Raw genomic sequence first — 23,093 nt, 5'->3', positions numbered from 1 at the left:
CTTTTGCGTGTCCATGTGTGGACTGTGTACGTGCCCCCACAGTCATTGTCCTTGCAAGGGAGTAACCCCACACATCCGGTGAAGACGAAATCGGGAGTTCCCGGGAAGAAGGACTTTCACTTTGTGAGTTTTCATGTTCTGGATTATACTTTCCAGCTGCGCATCCGTATGTCTCCGCACATTTCCAAGAGATACCTGCGCATATAGATCCTTCCTCAGAGGTAGGCTTTCTTCAGCTGTGTGTTTATTTAAATGGTCTGAGATATGAGATACAACGCACAGGGGAACGATCGCCTTGTGAAACAGCTAGTGTTGTTGAATTTACATACGTAGCCTACCTTAGTGAAATATTGTGAAATCATATGAATATAACAAAGAGGAGGGTTCGGCTACAAGGCTCGTTGCGGTTTTGATCTGCAGAAGAAACGAGACGTCTTAACATGTTATTTTTAATCCCTTAAGAAGACAGCTGTCGGGAAAAAAACAAAATAATACGCTAGTCGAAAAGCAAATCAAGTCTGAACCAGTAAGACTGAATGACCCAGGATGAACCATGAAGCAGCACAGCAGGAGTCATTAGAATCAGTGATGAGAATATGTAGACCTGCATATTTTTTGAAACTGTACCAGTACTAGACAAAATAACAGTAATGTTAACATAATAATAATCATCATTGCTGTTAAATGCTATTTGTTTTTGTTTGTGCAGTAGATGCAGTGTTTGGATTTTCATACTTCATGGGGGTACTTTTTCCTCAGTGAAAGTTGTCAAATTTAGTTGAGAATGATTATAAGTACAATAGCTTGACAAGATGTAAAAATGAAAAATGTCAAGAATGTACAGTAACTGTTACCATTTCTCATTACAGTACAAAGTCCTCAAATCTCCTTTGGTACAAAGAGACAAAGATGAGCTGCTGTGGTCTTTTGACTGCCCAGAAGGAACCAGGTAAAACATACAAAACTCTTGAAAGGCTTAAGTGATTGTCTTTGTTGTTGGGCACATCATCATGCGTTGCTGTAAACTGTTTTTGACTGAGGTTGATTGCTAAATCGTAGTGTGGCAACAATTTAGAAAAGAAGAAACATAAATGAAAAAAAAAGGTCTATACCCACAGAACACATGCATTCTCACACAGTTTATGTTCATCTTGTTTCCTTTTGTTTCTCTGTCAGTTCCTCTGAAGAGTGTGGAGGTGGAGGTGGAGGTGAGAGACCATGTGGCTACAGTGGTCTCCACTCTGAACTATGAGGACAAGGAGGACAATCCACTGGAGGCTGTTTTTGTCTTCCCTCTGCCCGGAGATGCTGCTGTCTGTCATTGCAGTGCTACGATCGGACAGAAGCAGATTGTAGCTGAGGTGAAGGAGAAACAGGAGGTGAGCTGGACAGTAAAGTCTTACTCAGTACAGCGGAGCTTAAAAACACAGTGAAAGTCACTCTCATGTGTCATCTGCACTCCAGGCTCGTGACCAGTATGACGACGCTTTGAGCTGCGGGCAGCAGGCCTTCCTATTTGAGGAGGGTGATCAGAGCACAGACGTGTTCTCTATGACTGTGGGCATTCTGCGTCCAGGAGAGAGCGCCTCCATCAGGCTGGAGTACGTCACTGAGCTGGATGTGCAGGATGATGACGGGCTCAGGTTTTGTCTGCCTGTGGTGCTCAACCCTCGCTACCAACCTCAGGGTAGGAACACCAGGCAACACTTTGACCAGGACGTTAAAGTTCAGCTCAGTGCACACCACACCTGTTCATACAAAGGGTTTTATTGCCACAGGAACATCCTCATGTACAGAAGTATATTAAGACAGCAGTGCATCTAAAGGGATGGCATTTCATATCCAAAAGATTAAAGGTGAACTTCACTGTTTACAGGTAGTGAAGGTCCCAGTGTCCAGGTGACCTCTGTTCCAGCCTTTCTGGTGCCCTACACTCTGGCTTTCTCCGCCCGAGTGTCCTCTCCTCGTCCAGTCTCTAAGGTGGAGTCCAGCTGTTCCCTGGACCCTCTCCAGTATCTCAACACGGAGCAAACCCAGGCCACGGTCAGTGTTGATGTATCTGCTGGGTGAGACTGTTCCTCAGTCCTGACAACATCACTTTATTTATATCTGAGTGAGTGTATTTTGTGATGTGCAGGTCAAGTTGGCTGCAGGACACAAATTTGACAGGGATGTTGAACTGCTGATTTATTACAAAGACGCCCACCAGCCCACTGCTGTGGTGGAGGCAGGACAGGCCTCTGCCAAGCCTGGTGAGTTAGTGAGTTAGCGACGCTGTTACTTTACAAATACAAAGTTTATGATCCTCCAACTGATGAGCTACACATGCTGTGATAAAAGTCAGGTTTGAGGTCATACTTCTGTCTCCCCTGTGCCTTCAGGCACTCTGATGGGGGACCCAGTAGTGATGTTGAGCCTGTACCCAGAGTTCCCACAGGCTGTGATGTCTTCAGTGGCCTCATGTGGAGAGTTTGTGTTTTTACTGGATCGATCTGGAAGTATGGATTCACATATAAACAACAGCCAGAGCTGTCCGACTCGCATTAGCAGTGCCAGGGTATTCATTATGTCTTGTTTCTGTCATAAAATCATTCATAGTGTCCCTCACACAGTGAGCTTCACTGTCTTTGATTTCTTCCCTTAAGGATACTCTGCTGCTCCTGTTGAAAAGCTTACCAATGGGCTGCTTTTTCAATATCTACAGTTTTGGTGACAGCTATGAACACATCTTCCCGTAAGTCACTTTCTCTTGTCACTCAGTCCAACAACATACTTGTTCCAGTCTTTGTTGTTTAAGGCCAAATATGCAACATTTATTGCCATTAGATCATCTTTATGTCGGATAAAAATAAATGCATTTGTTGTTTTCTCACTGCTGTTGGAGAAACAAGGGAGCAGCATATGATCACACACTGCTCAGAAGCACAGATCAAACTTTCATGCAGACAGTAACAATCACATATGAATAAAGATCATATTTGTTTAGCTGTAACACTATAAAGTTTCTAAAGAGATGCAGAGAGGATGGGGAGGGATTCACATGCACATTCTCATTAACTAACATGCATGGGGAGTTGGCCTGGCTATGAAAATATAGAGTTGCTACTTTATTAGTGTTCAAAACCTGTAAATTTAACCTTAAATGCGTATATGTGTCTGTGTGTATTGTTAATCAGGTTGTGTATTTGTGTGATGACAGGAAGAGTGTTAAGTACAGCCAGGAGACCATGGAGGAGGCTCTGAAGAAAGTTGAAAAGATGGATGCTGATCTGGAAGGAACAGAGATCCTGGAGCCTCTCAAAAATATTTACAGCCAACCCTGCATTCCAAATCAACCTCGACAAGTGATTCACACGCCCATACACACACACACACATTAACTGTTAAACAGGCTGCACATAGACCTCTTGTTCGTAACAACACTGTACCATTCAGTCCTCGCTGCAGAACTTCCTGCCGTTCTATTTTAAAACGTTGCAGTGACAAGTACAATCCTGAACGAATTGTTTACTAATTTCAGGTTCATCTTGTTCTCTACTCTGATGTTACTGAAACAGAAGTCTAAGACAGCTCTCAGAAAGTTATGTGCATGACTTTCAACACATGCTGTATGATGGGACGTAACTTAGAGTGACATATAAATTCTCGTCCTTAGCTATTTGTCTTTACTGATGGAGAGGTGGGCAATACCAAAGAAGTTATCAGTCTGGTGAAGAAGAATTCAGGTTCCCACAGGTGAATCCACAGAAACACAGCAAACACGTGCTCAGTTCTCAGAATATGTCCCATGTTCCCTTGCTGTGTGTGTTAACAGCAAAACTTCTGTATTGTAGGTGTTTCTCTTTTGGGATTGGGGAAGGGGCCAGCTCTGCTCTTATCAATGGGTTGGCCAAGGAAGGAGGAGGCCACGCTCAGTTCATCACAGGGGCTGACAGGATGCAACCAAAAGTACGTAAAACCACTCAAGTGAAACAGTGCAACAGCACACGTGTACTCAGGCAGAAATCTTAACAGTGAGCAAAAACCCAACGCCACTGCCACATTTTTGTTATCTCCTCTCTCGTCAGGTGATGCAGTCGCTGAGATTTGCTCTGCAGCCAGATGTGGTGGACGTCTCTGTCACATGGGATTTACCAAAGAACGTCTCTGTCACTGTCCTCTCTCCACCAATCACAGCACTTTTCCAGGGACAAAGGTCACTGATTTATGCTCAGCTGACTGGACAGGTAGGAGCAGCGACACGTTATAGTGAAATACCTCTCTGATCTGATTTGTTTTCATTATTTAGATATACAAAATAGATTTCATCTATTTTTTAACCCATCAGGCATGTGAATAGAGTAATAAACATGGTGTCCACACTGTAATCCTTTCTCAGAGTTCAGAGGCAGCAGAGGGCTGCGTGACGGCGAAGTACAACCTGGCAGGTCATCCCACTCAGAACCAGCTGCACTTCAGTCTCAAACCTGCAGAGGACACTGGGTAAACCAGTACAAATACCTTCAACAAGTAGTGAATTTACAATTTAAAACATAAAAGTAAAAAAAAAAAAAAAAGAAGTAAAACCAAATTTGTAGGGTTTTTAAAATGAGTCGAAACAAAATTGGTGACGCTTTATTTATTACACAGACTTATGAGTGGCTATGCGTGGATCTTTATTTTACATTCATGGAAATGTAAGGTAAGTTTCACTTGTGTTTACATCTCTCTCAGGTTAACGGTTCACAAGTTGGCTGCTCGGACTCTGATTCGCTCCCTGGAGATTGAGGAGACGGAGGATGGAGGAGAGCAAGATGAGGCAGTGAAGAAGAAGGTGGTGGAGCTCAGTGTCCAATCAGGAGTGAGCAGTGCCTTTACTGCCTTCATTGCTGTCAACAAAGTGAATGGTGAGGTGATTCTAGGACCTCTGGTGTGCAGGGATGTTCCAACGCGCAGTGAGTGTTATTTATAGTTATTTATGTTATTCAAGAAAAACAATGAGTTAATATCATAGTGTGAGCTCAAGCATCGTGCCAAACTGTCTTTGTTTATTCTTGTTTCATTAATGCTCAACTGTACATCAGATAAAGAACTTATGGGTTTCCACGTTAGTTACTGTGCCCTCACTTCCGTAAAAGGCTCTGTGTTTTATATTTGACTCTCCTTTTCTTTGTTTCTCAAAGGTTGCGCTTTGCGCGTTCTTTGCCTGGATGATTTTGATGAGGATAATCCATGGATAAAGGTTACTGGTATGTAGTAGAAGCTGAATACTTTTCATATTTCCGAACACAAAAAAACACAACAATACAACACATATACCACACAAGGAAAGTACATTTCTCTGTTAAAGATGATATTATGTTTTTATTTATGTGTATATTTGTGTTATTCATGTGAACTTGTGAGTTATTTTGGCTGTTGTCTCATTTCACCATATTGTTTGTTTATGATAATAATTTAAAATTCTTCATGTTGTCACTTTCTTTCAGCAAAGTCTCTCAAGAGAAAAGTAAACTCGGGTAAAGGTTTTTCTTTCCTTTTTTAGATTACTTGTTGCCAAGTTCAGTATAAGTTCAGTTTAATGTTTCAAAAGCGTTGGACTCCAGCACACTTTCAGCAAGTTATTAAAGGTGGTTTCTTAGTATGTTTGGATGAACAGGACTTTGTTTGTGCTTCTCAAAGCGCGGAACAACATGCCGTATGTCTTTCCAGAAACGATGCATCTTTGAGGGAGTTGGTGGGTTGATTCACCACACTGCCAGTTGGTGGACCTCCTTTTGGTGGTCACTTAGGACAGGATGATGGTGTTGAATACTGAAGTCAGCAAAGAACACAGTGAGAGAGAGTTGTTGGAAAGTGTGGGTGTAAATGATTAGTTACACCTGCAGCAGTAGGACCTCTTTGCTTTTTAACTGTTCATAATGAGCTTTGTAAAGTTTTTAAATATGCCAACAGTACAAACAAACAAGAAGAATTAGATCTTGATCAGTTGTTTAAAATCTCTTTTCTAACAGTTTTCAGAAGAATTGGCAACTATTTTAAGCCTGGTCAGAGAGCCTCAGCTCAGACCAATGGTAAGCAAACGGTCTTTTCTCTGTCTCACCAATGCTGCATTGTGCAATAAGTTTTCTATCTGTCTGGACTCTCGATCCATAGCAGTACCCTACTTCATATGTATACAATAGCAAGACTGTTAGTGTTACAGTTTTTATTGTGTTTGTAAACCTAAACAGGGATGTCCGTGCAATCCCTACGATCTCTGCAGACATTATTTTGTGTTCACATGTTAATTGATTTGCTTCTTTTACATGAAGGTGCAGGAATTGCAGCCAGCCAGCCACCCAGAGACTCTTTGCTGCAGTTGGTCTCCCTCCAGATGGCTTGTGGCTGTTGGGTGCTAAATCCAGCTCTGGGTGCTGCACTGGGAAAGACCAGCGAGGAGGTGGAGAACACAAAGCCAGCATTGGTGGGTTACTGTCAGATACTGAAACATCTGAGACACATCTAAAACATATGAGACAGAATTAGATCAAAACAAATGCAGATATATCACAAGTCACATCTTTACACCAGCTTTACTCACAGCTCGGTAAATCTGCACTCATATTGTTGGCCTCAACATCTGCATTTCTTTTATTTGTTGAATTAGGTGACCCAGGAAGTGTGGGCCACCATTCTGGCTCTGATCTGGCTTCATGGTTTCAAGATGGATGCTCAGGAAGAGTGGGAGCATCTGGCTTTCAAGGCTGTGTCATGGCTCCGTGCTCAGAATGGTAACAACCATAAGAAGAAGTGTTGATCTTAACATGGTGTGTTGGTTAAAATCTGCTGTTTACCCAAACTGATTCTTCTCTGCTGATGACTTGTTACGTGTTTTTCATTTCAGCACCATGTGTGACGGAGTGTGTGGAAGCCGCAAATGCACTGTTGGGTTGCAACGTGCAGAAAGACGCCCTGGGGCTCTGAGGTTTACATTAAAGGGGCTTCACTTTAGTACTGGTATGCAGAAGAAGATTTACTGGGTCCTACAGTCATTACATAATCAACATTATGCTTTTGCATATTCACATTTAATTGTGCAGTTTTTTGTTTAGGCCATTGGAAATTAATTAATTCATGAATGACTTAGTTTTGCACTACTTTCTAAAAAAAGTTATTTCAATTTGCAAAATCATTTGTACATCCGGTGTCAGACATGTGACACAGACTTGACTTTGCCTTGAAACCTAATGTGAGGTTCTACATAAAGTAGTCAACTTGGGAAAATTAAACCTGGATTAATATGTGAATGAGGATTAAGCAACCTTCAGCTTGTGTGTGAAGCCAACATATATTTTCACAAAGAGTGTGTTCATGCCAAAGATATGCTCTGCTCATTCACAAACTGACAGACACAGGATTTAAAAAGCATTTGGTGACATTAGGACAGCTGGCTGTCTCAACTGTGGTCTTAATGTGGCTGATGTAAGTGGAGCAGTTTCTTTTTGCGTAAAAAATACCTTATCATGAATTGTTTTTTGAGTAAAGTCAGGAGACGTGTAATGGGTATATCAAGCCCAGCTGGTCACAGTTTTACTGTAATAATAATAAGCACTTACAAAGCAGAGTGTGGTTGCATTTCTGAGTTAACAATAACCTTAACATATTTAACATTCTTTTAAATAATCACATAGTATTTTCCTTCCTGCCTACAAATTGAACATCTATACTGATACTGTAGAAGAAAATGTCACTATACTGTATGAAATGATACATGGATAAGGAGAATATTTACTGTGTCACTTCTCATTCTATGCCAGTCAACCTCATGTAACCTTTTATTGACCCCTGTTGCTTCACTGGGTATTTTGCTGCCTCCTAGTGGTCAATATGTGCACATCCTGCACAGAATACAATCACAATAGCTTTGGCTTACTGCTCCTTATGAAAATAAAAAATTAATTAAAGTTCCTTCATAGTGTTCATAATGATTAAAGAAAAAGAAACACGTGTCTTTGTACAACAGTGTGCCACAACACTCAACCTTGACTCTTTTACTGTTTTGACCGTTTTGATTTTCTCTTTCTGTTCAAGATAATTTCATCCATTTGTCCACTCTGACCCTTACACTAATACAAAGTAACTTCACATTTACACTACACTTAACGCCAAAACATTTTTATAATGTTATCTCTTAAATACAAAATGAGGGCTCTTTTTGTTTAATGTCATTGACTGTTACTTTTGCTTGCTATGGCAGATCTACCATGTGGGGTGGGATGTATCAGAGGGACTGTCACTTTTCCAGACATGAGGGTCACTGCACTATGCCCAACCCGCTGGAGAGTCAGAAGCAGCTTCTGCTGCTGACAGTATCAAGTTGTGATCTCTCCTTCATAGTGAAAAGATGAAGCAGAATATTCATTTATTAACACAGCTTTCAGTCTGTTACTTACCACAAATACATATTTTAGAAACAACCTAGTGGACATCTTGAGTTAAATAATAGATTTTAACTACTTAATCTGAATACCAGAATACTTGTCTTAAGATTAATTACTCTGATTGCAAATACTCTGTTTGTATATGGCCTAAATATCTGTTTATACTTTTTGTGCCCCCTACAACCTTTACATTAGCTCTCCCTCTTTAGAAAACAGATTTTTGTTCTGTGCTGCCTTACCCCCCTTGTCCCTTCCTTATAAATGAAGGTTTGCGCTTTTTCAGGTCTGTGGCAAAACAAAGTGCCCTTATGGATCACTCCTCCTGTTCATATTGGCCATGAAACTACATTCCTAATACGCTTTCTAAGTGATGGGTGACAAAATCCACAGTTCTCACTCTGTGTAAGTTGTGTTCCTAAAGAAAAATTGTCAACCTATCCTTATTCTGATATTTTGGAACGAAAATAAATTTGCTCTCTATGGAGACTCTTTGAGATTCAGAACCCATAGAGGTATTCACTACTCAGTGACAAGATGTATGAGCTCTATGTCTGAGACAATAATAAATGTCTCTTATATGTGTTGAAGTATTAGTGCAGTGCAGGCAGTGGTGAAAAAAATGATTTTAATAAAAACCAACAGGATGTGAGAGAATAACTGATCCACACCTGCTGTAATTGCCAAAGTCCTGATCATGTTTGAAACACCCTCACTGAGTACATACAATATCAATATTTTTATAGTATTTATTCATGCCCAGACCTAGAGATAGAGAGACAACCCAGCATTAAATTGCATTCTGTAGTTCTGTAGTTGTAAAGATACATGGTTTTGAGAAATGACGTTTAAAAAACAAACAAACAAACAAAAAAAACACCTTTGTAGAAACTATATGGGTCTGCTGCCAGGTAAAAATACACAAAATAATACACTGAAACTGGAGACACTGGACAGTGACATAGATTTTCAGAATTGTGTTCTGCAAAGTCTTGAAGTCAATGAAGTATTTAAACCATTTTGGTCGCATCTCACAAACTGTGATTGAAAGGAATGTTAGCCAATGAAACAAAGTGTACTGTATTTAGAGCAGTAGTGTAGTTAAGTTCAGTAGAATACCATTTGAAATTTTAGTTGTGCAGTTAAGCCAGTATAACATCTGCTCTCTGGAGGGACCAAGTCATCTTGGCTTGACGTGAGAACTCAATTTTATAAATAAAAGTCTGGAGGTGAAAAATCAGAGGTTTGGACTTTAAAAAAAATGCCAGGCACTGAGGGTAAATGCATTATGGGCAATGTAAGATCCAGCATTTTTGGAAGGTGACAAAATCAACTAAAACTAATGATTTGGCTTCGGTCACATTGATTTTGATCTTTTTAAAATCCGTCTCTTTTAAGTCCCTCAGCTGTATGGGAGTATGCAACTAAATCACTTTAGTGCCCCTTTAACACAATCCACTCGTGGTAAGGACTAATGGACAGATGTGAAAGAATGTATACTGTATAGATAGATAGATACAGTTGTGGTCAAAAGTTTACCTACACTCATCATGCAAATGAATTTCATGTCAATACTAGGCTTTTAGTGGTTTGGTGGAGATAGAGTGATTGCACAATGTACATCTTTAATAGAAAAAAAGAATGTGGTGCACATGTTTCAATTTATTTTGTGCTTTCTGAAATCAACACAGGGTCAAAATTATACACAAACGCACATTGATTATTAATTCTGTGGTGTTTCAGCACACTTAATATTTGGTTAAATGTTTCTTGCCTCACCTTCATCAGGTGTTTTTGGTAACCATCAGCACACCTTTGGTGTAATTGTGGTTGGATATTTGACCACTCTTCTTGGTGAATGTCTATTGAATTAGTTGGTTTCCTTGCATGGACGTGACTTTTAAGCACAGACCTCAAATTTTCAACTGGGTAGATGTCAGGATTTTGAAAAAAAAATGTGTCCAAAACTTTAATGTTAGCTTACTTTATCCATTCCACAGCTACCTTGGATGTGCGTTTGGGGTCATTGTCATGTTGGAACACTTAGTTGTGCCCAAGTTTGAGCTGTCTATCTGATGATTTGAGATTTAGGTGAAGGTACTCCTCCTCCTTCATCATTTCATCATTCCTTCATCACTTTGTGCAATGTACCACTTCCACTGGCAGCAAACCATTCCCAGAGCATGATGCTACCCCCAGCATGTTTAACAGTTGGTAAAATGTTCTTGAGGTTGAATGCCTCAGCTTTACTGCTCCAAACATCAGCTTCCAGTTTGTGGCACACGTGCCTTCGTGGTTCTTGATTTCTTCATGACCAATCGCATTGATTGAGGGTAACAGTTTGGGTTTTTTTCCAGACCTAAGTGGCAACACTTGCCAGTGCAAGCCATCTTCTACACCTCCATCGTCCAGTCTGTTCTCTGCACTTCCATCACTGTCTGGTTTGGATCGGCCACCAAACAGGACAGAAACAGACTGCAACGGACAATCAGGTCTGCAGAAAAAATCATCGGGGCCGACCTGCCCTCCATCCAGGACTTATACCAGTCCAGGGTCAAAAAACGGGCAGGAAGCATCACTGCAGACCCCTCTCACCCTGCACACAAACTATTTGATCTGGTGGGCGTTACAGAGCTCTGTATGCCAAGACCACCAGACACAAAAACAGTTTCTTCCCCCAGGCTGTCTCCCTGATCTCCCCGTAAACCACCTGCCATTGTGTGAACCATCACACTGTTTGCACTCATTCCACTGTTTGCACTACATGTATATATATATATATATATATATATATATATATATATATATATATATATATATATATATATATATATATATATATTTTATTTTATTTTATTTTTTCCTTCCCTTTCTTGTGAATATTTTATTCTTCATTTTATTATTATTATTTTGTATTTTGTATGGTGCACAGGACAGAGAAAAATCCAGAGTCAAATTCCTTGTATGGTCACACATACTTGGCAAATAAAGCTGATTCTGATTCTGCCTTGTACTTACATACCTTGAACTGAACCTGTAGTTGTGGTAGAAATAGCAAAATTTTTCTCAGATCTGCACTGAGCTCCTTGGACTTGGACTTTGTGTTGTTTGTATGTCAATGAGTGCTCTCAAAAAAAAAAAAAAAACTTCTATTATGGCACACAGGTGCAGTCAATCATGACAGTTAACAGGAAGTTAAGAGGCCTTGGCAAGTTAGAAGACATTTTGAAACTTTCAGCACCATATAATCAATATGGGTTTGTGTATACTTTTGACCCTATATGTATAATTTTGACCCTGTGTTGATTTCAGAAAGCACAAAATAACTTGAATTGTGCACCACATTCTTGTTGTTTTTTCTATTAAAGATGTACTTGGACAATACAAAATCACTCTGTCTCAGAAAAAGTGCAGTCCAAAGAAACCATTAAAAGCCCAGTACTGACATGAAATTCATTTGCATGATGAGTGTAGGTAAACCTTTGATCACAAGTGCAGATAGATAATATTTTTGTTTTTTGTTATTTGTGTCACCAAGTAAAGGAAAAATCCCCTTTAAAAAGGCTCCTGTGAGGGTTGAATTGAATTCGGAGAGATGTAATAAGCCTGCACTGAACATAAGGCATGAGCTTACACCCTGAATAAGACACATTGCTTGTTACAGAATCTCACAGAGACAGATTTAGGCCTGTGGGGGACTTGTTATGGCAGACAACATGCAACAATCATACCCGCTGTCACAGTCTAACACCAACCCAGGCTCTCGAAATCCTCCTCTTAAATTTATAATTTATAGATTATTTAGTTGTCTGTCATCCTCAAAGTATTCATAAAGATTTGACTCAGTGCAGCATGTTGCACGTTCAGTTGGGGGTCTATCTTAAATTTACTTGAGACGGCATTTCTCTGACTCTGAAATGAAACAAATGACCATAAATAGCAAACCACTTCACTATTTTTAGCATTAGAACATGTCTATGTGCATCAGCTGTACAGTGTCAGTTACAGTTGGCCATTGCAGCCAATCTTATCCGAACCTTTGGCAGACCTCCAACCAGCACTTTCTAAACTGGTTTCCAAGGCAACCCCCACCAGCAGGACCAATTAGAACTGACAAAGGATCCCCCAGCAGTAAACTGCCTGGAGATTAGATGAAAAGAAGACACATCCTCAAAACAAATATAACAAAAATAAAGAAACGCCTGCTGATCTGTGTGACTGTGCGTGTGTGTGTGTGTGCGCGTGTGTGCGTGTGTGTGTGTGTTTGAGGCTGAGGAGACAGATACAACAGCTTTGCGTGAGCATGCACCTGTAGGCTCAGTTGTGTGTGCTCAGATCTGTCCATTAAGGGAGAAAGATTTAATTAAACCAGTTATCTTTCCTCCTCTCCCTCTGATTCTCTCTCCATAGGACTGCTGTGTGTCCGCGTGTGTTGTTAGAGCCACAGGCAGGAAACCAGATCAATAACAAATAGTTTAGTGGCTGATGTTTCTTTCTTCTTTTGAGGCCTTCAGCAGAGTACTGTGGCCTCTGAGGTGCACATCAATCACATGCTCTGTGAGTGTGTGTGTGTGTGTGTGTGTGATTGATCTGGTAGCCTTTGTATTTCACTTGGGGGATATACTTTATTGATCAAATGACTCCTATGATCCTGTGGTGTTTGTTGGTTATTGTGTAAATATGTGTGTGCGTGAATGTCTGTTTCTCTGTGAGGTGAAAATGTGTGTCAAATATCAAAATCAGTGACCTTTACTGTAAACCTTTTAGCACAGTCCTGCGTGCGGCAAGAGCAGGGTTTTATTCATTATAACACTTATACTGCTCTACAAAGCCCAAACACACTGTTATCAGACTTATTATGTAATAGAAAACAGCAAGTTAAGCTTGTGGTAACTACAAAACAGAGTCAGAAACCAACCCACAGTAATTGTTTTCTGGCTTTGTGTGACTCTTTAGGGTGCAAGTTCAGGTTTGGTCACCTCCAAATGTATGATGTTTCTCATAACTTTTTTATGGTGTTGTGTGGGTTTTACTGTGATGTTTTCTTTGGGTAAATATTTGTTATATAAATATTAGAAATGTTGTTTGGTACAGTTTTGGTTTTTGTACTTCATTTACTGCTCTCTGCTTTGATAGTGCAGATTTCTCTCATGACAAGTCGTCAAATTATATTTTCGTATTTGTTTGCAGCAAGTAAAGTTGGACCACTGTAACTGACCTGTGTCAAGGCTAGAGTGATGCTGCGGTCAGCTCTAATGATGGGCTGAGAGCTCATCTTGCCCCGCTGTTATGCTCTTTTAACTTTTCAGTGCCCTCAGCCCTCCCTCGCTCTCCTTTCTTATTAATATCTATCTATGTCATTTGATCCTTTAGTCTTTTCCAAAATATTCTGCTCTTTTTTCCCTTTTTTTCAGCTTGACTCTCTCTCTCTCTCTCTCTCTCTCTCTCTCTCTGTCTTGCTCCTATGGTCTTAAAAGGCTCTAAAGGAGTTTAGGCGTAGCCCTCTCCATGGTAACACCATCTCCCATTCTTACACACACACACACACTAACACATTTTCTCACTGTCTCTCATCTCATAATTCTGCCCTACCCTCCGCTTTATCGCTGTGCCCTCCCCTTGTATGTACTCCCTCTCCCCCTTCCCTCTCGCTCTCCCTCTCTCTCCTCCTTCTCTCTCACACACTCAACCTCTCCTGCTCTGGCAGCTGTTCTACTGCTAATGCTGCACCATCCTGCGAGATGTTCACCCCAGCTTGTAAAGGATCTGCAGGAGAGCCAAGGTAAGGCTTTCACACTCATGTCCTCTGGAGCGCACAGCAGAAATGTTGTTCTTGTTGGCTGCTGACAGCAGCTAACTGTAAGCCAAATATGACTGATGGGAAGATTGTGTGTATATGTGTGAGTGTGTATGTGTGTGTGAGAACTCTCCAGCTGGACTAGGCAGCAGCCTGTGGAGGTTAGGTATGACACACACGCACAATCACATGAAGTGTCAGTCTCTTTCTAGGGTTCTTTGTCCTTTCTGTGTTTTCTTGAACTTGAGGAAATTACTGCTTTGTGTGTGCATTTACTTATTGATTTGCACTTGTGTGTGCACGTGTGCGTGCCAGCGGTGAGAAAGCCAGTGGAAGACCGGTGGCAAGCAAATTGTCTTTCAAGTGATGCTGCAACAGTGCTGCAGCGTCTGGTTATGGTGCTACATTCTGTGACGGTTTATGACACCATGTTGTATGCATTTGATTGCAGGGGAATGGTGAGCGGGGGCATCAAGTTAGGTTTCTGCGTATGTGAGTGGGTGGATAAGAACGGTTAATATTTTTATAAATCCGACTCACAACAACAGTACAATACAATTCAGTCTATACAATTCATAGAATTGAAGAATTTATTAAGAATATTTGTTAGTATGTGTTAGTTTTAATGGTATTATCATCAGAACAAGAAGAATATGTGCATGTGAATAATATGTGAAATGTGAGTGTGAGCCAGTGGGTGAATGTCTTCATGCATGCATGAATTTTCTAGAGTGTGTGTGTGTGTGTGTGTGTGTTTGTGTGTGCCAGTGGGCACTCATTCATGTTCCTGTGCATATACAGTACATGATGAGTGTGTGTGAGATGTGTAAGCAAAAGTCCCCCGGAGGAAACGTGGTGCCTACTGTATGCAATGCAGAGGGAGAAGCTGCAGGAGGCGGAGAGATTATATTTGATTTATGAGTCTGTTTCCCCAGAGGAAGAACTGCGTATGTGATAGTCGCAAACATTCAACATCTTTCAAAACATCAAGCAAGAGATTTTCAAGAGGTTTTCATGAAGTCCTTCACAATTCCAATAAAAGAGGGTAAAGATCTACAAGTACCACCTGAAAAAAATTTACATACTTCAGTTATTTCTGCATATTCTATCATAGTTCATTCTTTTCTGACCTTAAACTGAGACTATGTTATTATTTAAAAATAACACACTTTTTTTTTTTTGCTGCTACATTTTAATTTGGTCTGCTGCAGCCTCTAGCTTCAGGTGGCTAATGTTAATAAACTTCAGGTAAATACAGCTGGACATTACTGTGTCAACTCACCATCTTCCTGAGTCTTTTCTAACACAGTTAGGAATTTAGGTGTAGTGTAGGCTGTTTTAGCAGCCAAAGTTACATAGGTGCACTTTAAAAAAACACTTCTTTAAAACAAATTCCTTTATCTCTACACGCTACCTGTAGTGTAAAACTCATAGGAAAGAAAAATTCCACATTCCACGCCCAGCATCTATCTTTTTGTTGAACTGTTTAACAAACTGAATTGTGTGAAAGTTGTGCAAAATTTTTTGGCACATCACTGCCAACACCCATAGAGAAGTGCACAATCTGTAAGTGTTTTGCTTTACCACAAAGAAAGGCTTTCATTACATTTTCTGTCAATCATGTTATGGTTAGGGGAGATGGGCCAAATTTACACCTTCAGCTGGAACCCTCTAAAGGTGAATAGTCTGTGATTGCTTACTTTGGAGTGTCTTTTAAGCTTTGCAGCTCTTCTGCTGTGCTCATATCAAGTCAAGTTCAAGATTCAAGATATAAAACGGAAGGCAATATAAAATGACACAGATGAATGGGATTTATTAAAACAAAATAAAAAAAGAACATAAAATAAGTCAGAATAGAGTAAGATATTCTAAACAGGAGAATAAAACTTTCATTGCAGCTGCAGTGCAGTGCAAGATATGAATAAATAGTCCCAATATCAACCAAAGAGGCAAACAAAGACCCTTGATACGTCAGTCCCAGGCTAAGCGGCTTAACAAGTCACAGCTCTGCAATGCTGAGTGGACGACTGTTCCTATCGACAGCTCTGTGTATCTGCTGCTGATTCCAGCTTAAAAGAGATGGTGGCTAATCTGCACCTCTGAGGTGGCGTGAATTCAGCATTTCTTCCAGTTACTTTAATGTTTATTAGCATGCACACAGATATGCACTTCAGGCATGTATTTCTACATATACTGTATATATATCTACCAGAGTCAACACTTCTGGAAAGACAGCAGAAAAAAAACTGTCTGGCAGAGACAGGAATGTCTTCTTTGTTTCTTTATTTTTATCGCATTCATTTTGAACTCTGTTTGCCGCTATTCTTTTATACTGTGTTTGAACGTGAGTGACTTTTTTTCATTTTGTCCACTTTCTCTGTCTCATATCTTCTGTCCTGATTATGAAATAGTCCACTTGAGAGTTAATAAAAGTCAGATACTACTCAGAGGTTACTACACACACCCTCCTTCCTTGTGTCCTCACACCTCTCTGCTCCCCTCCTTCCTCTGCTCATTCATTAATCCACCCCCACGCCGACACTTCTCCCTTTCTCTCATCTCTCCTTCCTCCTTTCACCTCCTTGTCTTCCTCCCTCACATGTGTTCCTGTGGTCATTAAGTCCGATTTCCCGTTACAACTCTAATTGAGCCTTGTCTTCTCTTGTCAAATCATTACTCATACATTTCGAAACCTTTGTTTCTCCTCCCCTCTGCAATCTCATTGTCTTTTTCTCTGGCTTTAATTGATTCCCAAACTAAACTGCACCTTCCTGTCCATTAATCCTGACTCACCTACTTTGGTGATGAGATCAGTACAGACTTTGATACAATGATGCGTGATTCCATGCAGCTGCAATGGGGTTTTGATTCAAATTTCCTCCACTTGTGTTTGTGTTTGTGTGTTCCTATTAAGTGAAAAATGGTGTGAGGAAATTGCCGTGTCTTCAGAGCGCATCTGAGTAAATTTTGTGTGGGCTGAGCACTACATTTGCCCCTGTGGGTGTTTCTCATTGTGTTTGTGGGATCTTGGGTCTATGCATCTTTATAGTCTGAAAGAAATGCAGTGAAGGGGAAGTACATGAATTAAATGGAAGTTTTTTTTCCGATCAATGTTACCTGGAGGAGTGAACGAGGGAGAGTAGGGCTGAAGGCACCTTGGAGGCTGAGGGTGGAGGTGTGCGTGTGTTAGTGTGTTAGTGTGTGTGTGCATGCGTGCATGTCACAGCCTGTTAAACTGTGTGTGTGAATGTGCACACATGCCAGCATGAGTGAGTGCATGCAGTACTGTATGTATCTCTCTGTTGTCATGTGTGATTGTGTGTATGGTTGTGTACACTCATTTATATGTGTGTGTGTGTGTTTGTGTGATCTGAAAGAGTGGGAGTATGGGTGGGTTTGCTGTCACTTTCACTAAAATCCATCAACTGAAAAAAGAACTATGGGGGGGGGGGGGGGGGGGGGGGGTTGCATAGCAAAGTAAAAAATAGAATTCAAACAAGAGCAAGGTTCAGTGAAGAGTGATTGATTGAGGATTGTGAAAGAGGAAGAATTGCCTGAATTGTTTACCTTTGTGTTTGCCTGCTCAAAGTCCTTCTCCTCACTGCACAAAAGCATATAATGATTATAATAAAGGCTCCATAGTACTACTAGTGGTCAAAAACTCAGCAGGGTATTTTCGGGTCTTTTACTGCTAATGAAGTATTTCGGTTGTGTATTATTGCTAAATGATCTGATTACTTCTTCCTTTACTGCATATTTGTGGAATAAAATGTTACAGAAGAGAGGGGCAAAGTTATTTTAAGGATGACTTACACGGATGAAATAACTACAGCAGCCATATAATACATCTTACATCCAAACTATTTGCATTGTGTCTTTCCGTTTGTGAAAATGTGCATGTGAATAAGAGCTTCTCAGAGTTTTGAGCATGGTGTGTTGTGTTTCTCGGTATTTCTGTGCATTTTTCTGTGTGTATCAGATGAAGCGGTTCTGTTGGATCATGTTCAGAGTGGCAGATGGATTTCTTCATGTGGTGTTTGGTCATGAATGTTTAGCTTATAATCTATATAATTTAGCTAATTGTGTGATTACCTCAAAATATGTGTTTTTATGTATTCACAGTAGAATTAACTCATAATGGTCATTTAACAGTGTATTTTACATTAATTTTAATTAGATGAATCACTGTGGTTACAAGATCTGCTTGCGTGACCTCCATCTGGTGAAAAGTGGAAGGATACACACAACAACCATAAAACAGGTTATCTAATTACATTAGATGTTTGTTAGTTAATTGGAATAAAATGTATCTGGTGTGATAATGACTAACTCATTTACTAGATGAAACCATTATGCAAACATCCTCCAAAGCCTCCAGAACCTGACTTTTAAGTCAACAGGTGAAATTTCCCTTATCAAGAGGTGATCTCCAAAACTGGGCTTTAACAATTCAGTTTCAGTTAGGCACGTTGAAAGGATGAATCCAGGACAAATTTGCAAATACTCTAATAATATGGCTGTGGTTCAGAAGGTTTGGTGCCTCAGTGCATGTGAATATCCGTGTGTGCATTCTAATAGATGGTGATGGATGTGGTTGAGACAAAAGCCATTAAAGCAGAGCATCAACTCAGTCTCTAAATCAGCATCCCTCCTGGAAAACCTCAAATGACTAAGTAACCTATTAGAGACACAGGAGGAAGGCAGGGATGGATGGATGGATGGATAGATGGAGAGATTGAAAAGAGAAAGGTCTCTCACGTCTGTCTGGGCACATATCACCCCCTGGGAATCCATCTAATGACTAAATACCTTATTACATGCTGGGGAGATATACGGAGGAAGGGAGAGGCAGCGAGGAAGGAACAAAAGTAATAAAGATGGAAACATCACATCTCCCTTGGAGGATCACTGCAAATGGAGAAAGTTATTGACAATGAGATGCGGAACCCAAAGAAAATAAACAAAACTGATGTGAAAAAATGTGCATAAAACATTAATAAAACAGCAAAACAAAATCTTTTACAAAACATTCTTCATTAGATAATGAGTTCACTCCCCTGTTCAGTTGCAGACAGTTTTGGTTTCATGTGCCATGGTTGTGACAGATGGAATCAGGACATTTGTTTGTTGTTGTTGGTGGGGTCAAAGAATTATCCTGTTGTTGCTTTTTTTTAGAATGATGCATTGCTGTTAAGAGTTTTTCAATGTCTCAAAACCCTGCAAATAGGAAAACATGTCTTTTTATGAGTTAAGTGAACCTTGATCTGCCCTCATGATGAATGCAAAGTGTTACAATACGCTTACATGATAAATACGGACAGGCAGAAGACTGCTGTAATGAGATCTTCTATTTTTTTTTAAAAAAGAAAAACTTAAAGCAAATGTTTTATTTACTTGCTCGTAGACAGAAATATGAAAAGACTGATACTCTTATCTGTCATTGAATGGACCTGCTACCAACAGCCAATTAGTGTAGTTTTGCACCAAGAAAAACTTGCCTGTCCTCTGTCTAAAAACATCTCTGTCCCCTTATTATTACTGACACATCACAACTCACTGCAGCTCTGTTGTTGAGCTGATATGTTTAACTAGCTAAGAAAGAGAGGAACTGGTGAACAAAGTGCAACATTCAGCGGATAAAAACGCAGCTTTTTTCCTCAGTTGTTGGTAGAGAAAGAAAACGGAACACAAGAAGATCAAATGTTGGACTTACTTTCACCAACTGGCCAGAAACATGACTCTAAATGAAAGATAATGCCGCTCCTTTGTCAAACAAACAAACAAACAAAAAAAATAACACAAAAAACAATTGTCTGCTTGCAAGTTCACAATATCAACTTAAAATGTGATGATATGGCAGTGCTGTATTCACACACACAATGTGTCTGTTCCTGTTTGTTTAAAGTGCTGCAGATGTTGCAGACACATGGCTAGATATTAGATAACTACCAGTACAAAGAACAACTCAGTGTGCCTAGCTGAGGCTTTATGTGTCACAGTTTAATTTTTTTGGTCACAATTTGGCTCCTCTCTGTCTTTCTCATCTCTCTCTCCCTCTCTCTCTCTCTCTCTCACTGTGTATGTGCAAAGACACAGGGGAAAATGCATTTTCCTATGCTGACATACAGTTGTGACATGTGACACTCATTAAGGACATTTTTGAAATTACAAATGGCACAGTTGCCCATTCAAAGTGTGACTCACGCCTTGATCGTGTATTTGTTAACATGAGAACAGGGGATACTGTTAACCACATTACAATACAACAATATTAACAAATGCGTGGAGTCTGACACTGCAGTGTATAGAATCGAAGGGAAAAACACTATGGTGACAACTTTTTGTTGTATGGTGATGTCTCCAACCCACGTACTAGCATTTCAGTAGTAACAGAAAATGTGGTGATGGTGTGAGTGTTTGAGGCTGATGTTGATTTTCAGTTGATAAAGCTCTTCAGAACTGAACCTGCTGCAGTATTATTGTTCAAAAGAATAGCATCACCAACAGGAAAAGCTGCATATATTGCATATAAACATGCACATAATGGGTATTAGCAGCCATGTTAAATAAATAAATTGCTGTATATGTGCATCATGAGGTCATATCACAATAAACAAGGAGAAGCTGATCTTCTGTTTGAAATCTGGTGGAAAATTAACAAAGTCAGAAGCAAAACAACTCCTGTGTAGCTCAGTGTTCATGTGCTGCACACATACTATATCACCATACTTTGGCAATAATGCTGTGAGAATAGCATGCATACAATCTGCAATCTGTACAGAGTATGTGTCAAACTGAATGGGGTTGTCAACATGGTGATGGCCTTCCAGCACTATGATTAATATTATGGTGTTTAGTCCAGTGAGGAAAATGATTTCACAGAAACAAGGCTGAGACATTCAAAATGAAAATCAATAAAGCTATCATGGCTATCGTTTTCTAATCTTGGAGTGTCTCAGGGGTTTTATGTCTGACTGATATGAAGGCAATGAGGTTTCAGTAGGCTTGTAGTAAAAATAATGAGTATGGCAAAGTCATATGAAAGCCAAAATGCTTTATTTCTGTTTTATGTCTATTTCTCTAAAGACAACCCTATCATAATTAAGTTCAGCTGATATGGTTAACATGTTAGCACACAGCTGCATATTTACACACCCAGCAGATACAGGGCAACATTAGCATCCATTTGTCACAGTCACAGCTCTGGACACCCGATGAATGTGGGTCCAATGTTCACTCTCCTTTTAGCTCTAGTTTTGCTCTCCCAACACTCTTAAAAAAACATTTGGCTCCTTTACTTTAGCTCCTGAATACTTCAATGTTATATACTATTGTTCTCCTGAAAACACCTTGTGCTAACTTAATTTAACACATTACGGAATATTCATCCATGCCTTCTGCACAGAATAAGATCATAGTAATAATGTTTTCTCTAAAGTTGTCTTTTCTTTTTCACACGACATCTCCAAACCACTAGAGGGAGAGTTAGGTCTGCACTCAGAACAGTCACTGTCAGGTTTTTGCAAGTCAGACTCAAGTCTTCAAGGCTATAAAAACTTATTGTATGTTCTATTTTGTATTTCATCTCTAATTATGTTAATTGTTAATGCAATGCCAGAGTGACTCATCTTTATATGCACACACCACATTATGCTAGTGGAGGATTTCAATGCTTTAATCAGTGCATTGTCAACATGATAGAGATATAGACTGGAAACACATCCAGTCATCAGCCATAAAGAAACACAGAGTCTGACTACACTGATTTTGTGGTATTTCATTGGGAAAGTTTTGACTGTAATCATTCTTAACATAAAAGAATACATTCTGAAATGACTATAAATTAAATAATGTTCTATTCAAAGAAGAAAGGACATAAGCGTTTAGGTTTAATATAAAGATGAAACCTAAAACTCATTGGAACATTAATGTTATTTTCTTCTTTCTTCTGTGGTATAAGGCCTATTGTTTGCCTTTGAACAACAATTTATGCATTGTATAAATATACAATGTGCATTGTAGAAAAATAAGAACACACAATGATGATATAATGCAAAGCCTGGAAAATCTGTATGTAGGTGAGTTAATACTACCTTTGTCAGGGATTCATGGTTGGATTAACAGCCAGGCAAAATGGAAAACTGCCCCAGGACTCAAGATTCCAGGTTCACTGCATGCCAGTTGTTTTTGTCAAAGGAAATTTGCCCCACTAACATACATATTCAACTAACTCTGGGCCTGTTTAATTAGGTCATCTTGTACCCCTATCTTGTACTATAAGATGTTTCAAGATTTTTATCATTTGGGTCATATGGTGCTCACATGTATATTTCTTAAAGACCAACTAATTGCAATTTATTGATCAGTATTTGTACCCTATATAAACCAAAGTATCATAACACACCTCTACATGGGGCTGTTTTTCAGGGGTTGTTCCCTTACTCCCAGTGAAGTAAAATCTTAATGCTTCGAGCATAGAAAGACATTTTGGACAATGCTATGCTTCCAACTTTGTAACAACATTTACAGTGCACAAAGCAAGGACCATAAAGACATGGCTGGATGAGTTTGACTGGCCCACACAGAGTCCTGACCTCAACCCCATCCAACACCTTTGGGATGAACTGGAATGGAGACTGTGAGCCAGGACTGTTTGTCCAACATCGGTGTCTGACCTCACAAATGTCTACCACATGAATGGGCAAAAATTGCCACAGAAACACTCCAAAATATTTTGGAAAGCCTTCCCAAAAGAATCGAAGCTGTTACAGCTGCAAAGCTGTCTGTGTATTTCGAATGCAAAGTTATTACTGTCCCTGTTGGTGTAATGGTCAGGTGCCCCAATACTTGTATTGTGTATTTGGAAAGAAAAATGTTATTTTTTCTCTACTGTGATT

General features: G+C 39.8%; 2 protein-coding genes across 2 annotated transcripts in view; both read left to right on the top strand.

Moving 5' to 3' along the window:
- LOC124059897 (von Willebrand factor A domain-containing protein 5A-like) overlaps positions 1-9,339 on the top strand; it is a 28,380-nt gene extending 19,041 nt beyond the window's left edge. Inside the window, exons 20-21 of the mRNA XM_046390309.1 lie at positions 6,947-6,978; positions 8,219-9,339. The gene's annotated coding sequence lies outside the window, so the exon portion shown is untranslated. The remainder of the gene's footprint in view (positions 1-6,946; positions 6,979-8,218) is intronic.
- LOC124059900 (von Willebrand factor A domain-containing protein 5A-like) lies at positions 68-7,925 on the top strand. Its single transcript, XM_046390323.1, has 20 exons — positions 68-221; positions 870-949; positions 1,177-1,379; positions 1,465-1,687; positions 1,877-2,043; positions 2,138-2,252; positions 2,382-2,557; positions 2,646-2,734; positions 3,200-3,344; positions 3,656-3,735; positions 3,834-3,948; positions 4,068-4,226; positions 4,379-4,482; positions 4,714-4,934; positions 5,163-5,228; positions 5,469-5,498; positions 5,994-6,053; positions 6,294-6,460; positions 6,629-6,752; positions 6,866-7,925. Exons 2-20 carry the CDS (start codon positions 910-912, stop codon positions 6,943-6,945), a joined length of 2,364 nt encoding a protein of 787 aa, XP_046246279.1. The 5' UTR covers positions 68-221; positions 870-909; the 3' UTR covers positions 6,946-7,925.
- Positions 9,340-23,093: the final 13,754 nt, after the last annotated feature.

This window comes from Scatophagus argus, chromosome 5 (genome assembly GCF_020382885.2).
Source record: "Scatophagus argus isolate fScaArg1 chromosome 5, fScaArg1.pri, whole genome shotgun sequence".
NCBI lineage: Eukaryota > Metazoa > Chordata > Actinopteri > Scatophagidae > Scatophagus > Scatophagus argus.
The sequence above is the reverse complement of the archived record's forward strand: the minus strand, read 5'-3'. Positions and strand labels throughout refer to the sequence as shown.

Bases quoted from the DNA above. Each gene is read 5' to 3' on its own strand.
- LOC124059900 (XM_046390323.1), top strand. From the start codon at position 910: ATGAGCTGCTGTGGTCTTTTGACTGCCCAGAAGGAACCAG. The intron at 1,380-1,464 runs GTGAGCTGGACA...TCTGCACTCCAG, and splicing joins AGGTGAAGGAGAAACAGGAG to GCTCGTGACCAGTATGACGA. The intron at 4,483-4,713 runs GTAAACCAGTAC...CATCTCTCTCAG, and splicing joins AAACCTGCAGAGGACACTGG to GTTAACGGTTCACAAGTTGG.